At 59.4% G+C, this 955-nt stretch overlaps 1 protein-coding gene across 1 annotated transcript in view; it reads right to left on the bottom strand.

The window, feature by feature from the left end:
* Positions 1–950, bottom strand: part of ATXN1L (ataxin 1-like) — a gene marked incomplete at its 5' end in the record, with an annotated part of 1,944 nt that extends 994 nt beyond the window's left edge. Inside the window, 1 exon segment of the mRNA XM_010135597.1 lies at positions 3–950. Within this exon segment, the coding sequence (XP_010133899.1) occupies positions 3–950 (948 nt within the window).
* Between the last annotated feature and the right edge of the window lie 5 nt (positions 951–955).

The following is a 955-nucleotide window of genomic DNA, read 5'->3' on the forward strand; positions in this document are numbered from 1 at the left end:
TGTCTTTGTCTAACCGGCTCTTCAGGGGCCGTTACGTACGGACTCCTGGACTGGCTCTTCTCGGCAGCAGCACGTTCCACCGTGCTCCTCGGCGCATCCTTTGACTCCCCCTGCTGATCAGGGAGATGATGGCAAAGGTTTAAAGGGCTCGGGTCATCCTTCCTCTGGGCTGCCAGAACGTGATAATCCTGAGATGCCAACACCCCCACCACCCTCTGAACCTCCAGGTCAGTGTCTGGGGTGCTTCTGTGAGCTGGCACAGAGACCTCTGTTCCCAGCATCTGGTAACCTGAAAGGAACTGTCCATCGACCACACATCCCGCTGCAGCCCCTGGCAGACAGTCTTCAGCTTTACTGCTGGCAGCGTCTGCAGCCTCGCTGGGCCTCCTCACCACGTGATGCTCCGGATGTCTCTGTCCACCATTGGCAGCAGCTCCCTCTGAACTCAGCTGACTGTCTTGCTGAGGACACTCTGGGCTTCCGCCCGCTGTAGGTGTTTCGTACGCTGAATGCCCTGCTGGGAGGTGGGACATCTGGTAATAAACAGGAATTCTGCCTGGCGCAATGTCTAACGGCTGCGTCCCAGCATGGTGCTGCAGCTGGGCAGAAGGAGAGGCTGCAGGAGCGGTTTTGTTGAAGGTATGGGTAGGAGAGGTAGTCTGGGGGGAAGGAGCGGCTTCTTCCGTGAAGAGAGAGGCATATGGCACAAAATGGGGGACGTGAGAGGCGGTGAGGTTGGTGGAAGGAGACAGAAGAGGACTAGGCAGGAAGCCAGGAGGGACAGCGTAGGGCACTGTGTAATGTGAGCCGATGAGCTGCAGGGACGTGGGGGGGATCTGTGCGTAGTGGATGGGGGGGTAGGGCACCCCTGGGTGCTGGATGATTGGCGAGGTCACGTTGAAGGCCGAGGGTAGGGGGCTCACGTTCACCACGGGGTGCAGACCCGTGGGGGAGA

The sequence above is a fragment of the Buceros rhinoceros genome, unplaced genomic scaffold, assembly GCF_000710305.1.
Source record: "Buceros rhinoceros silvestris isolate BGI_N320 unplaced genomic scaffold, ASM71030v1 scaffold25414, whole genome shotgun sequence".
NCBI classification, from domain to species: Eukaryota; Metazoa; Chordata; class Aves; order Bucerotiformes; family Bucerotidae; genus Buceros; species Buceros rhinoceros.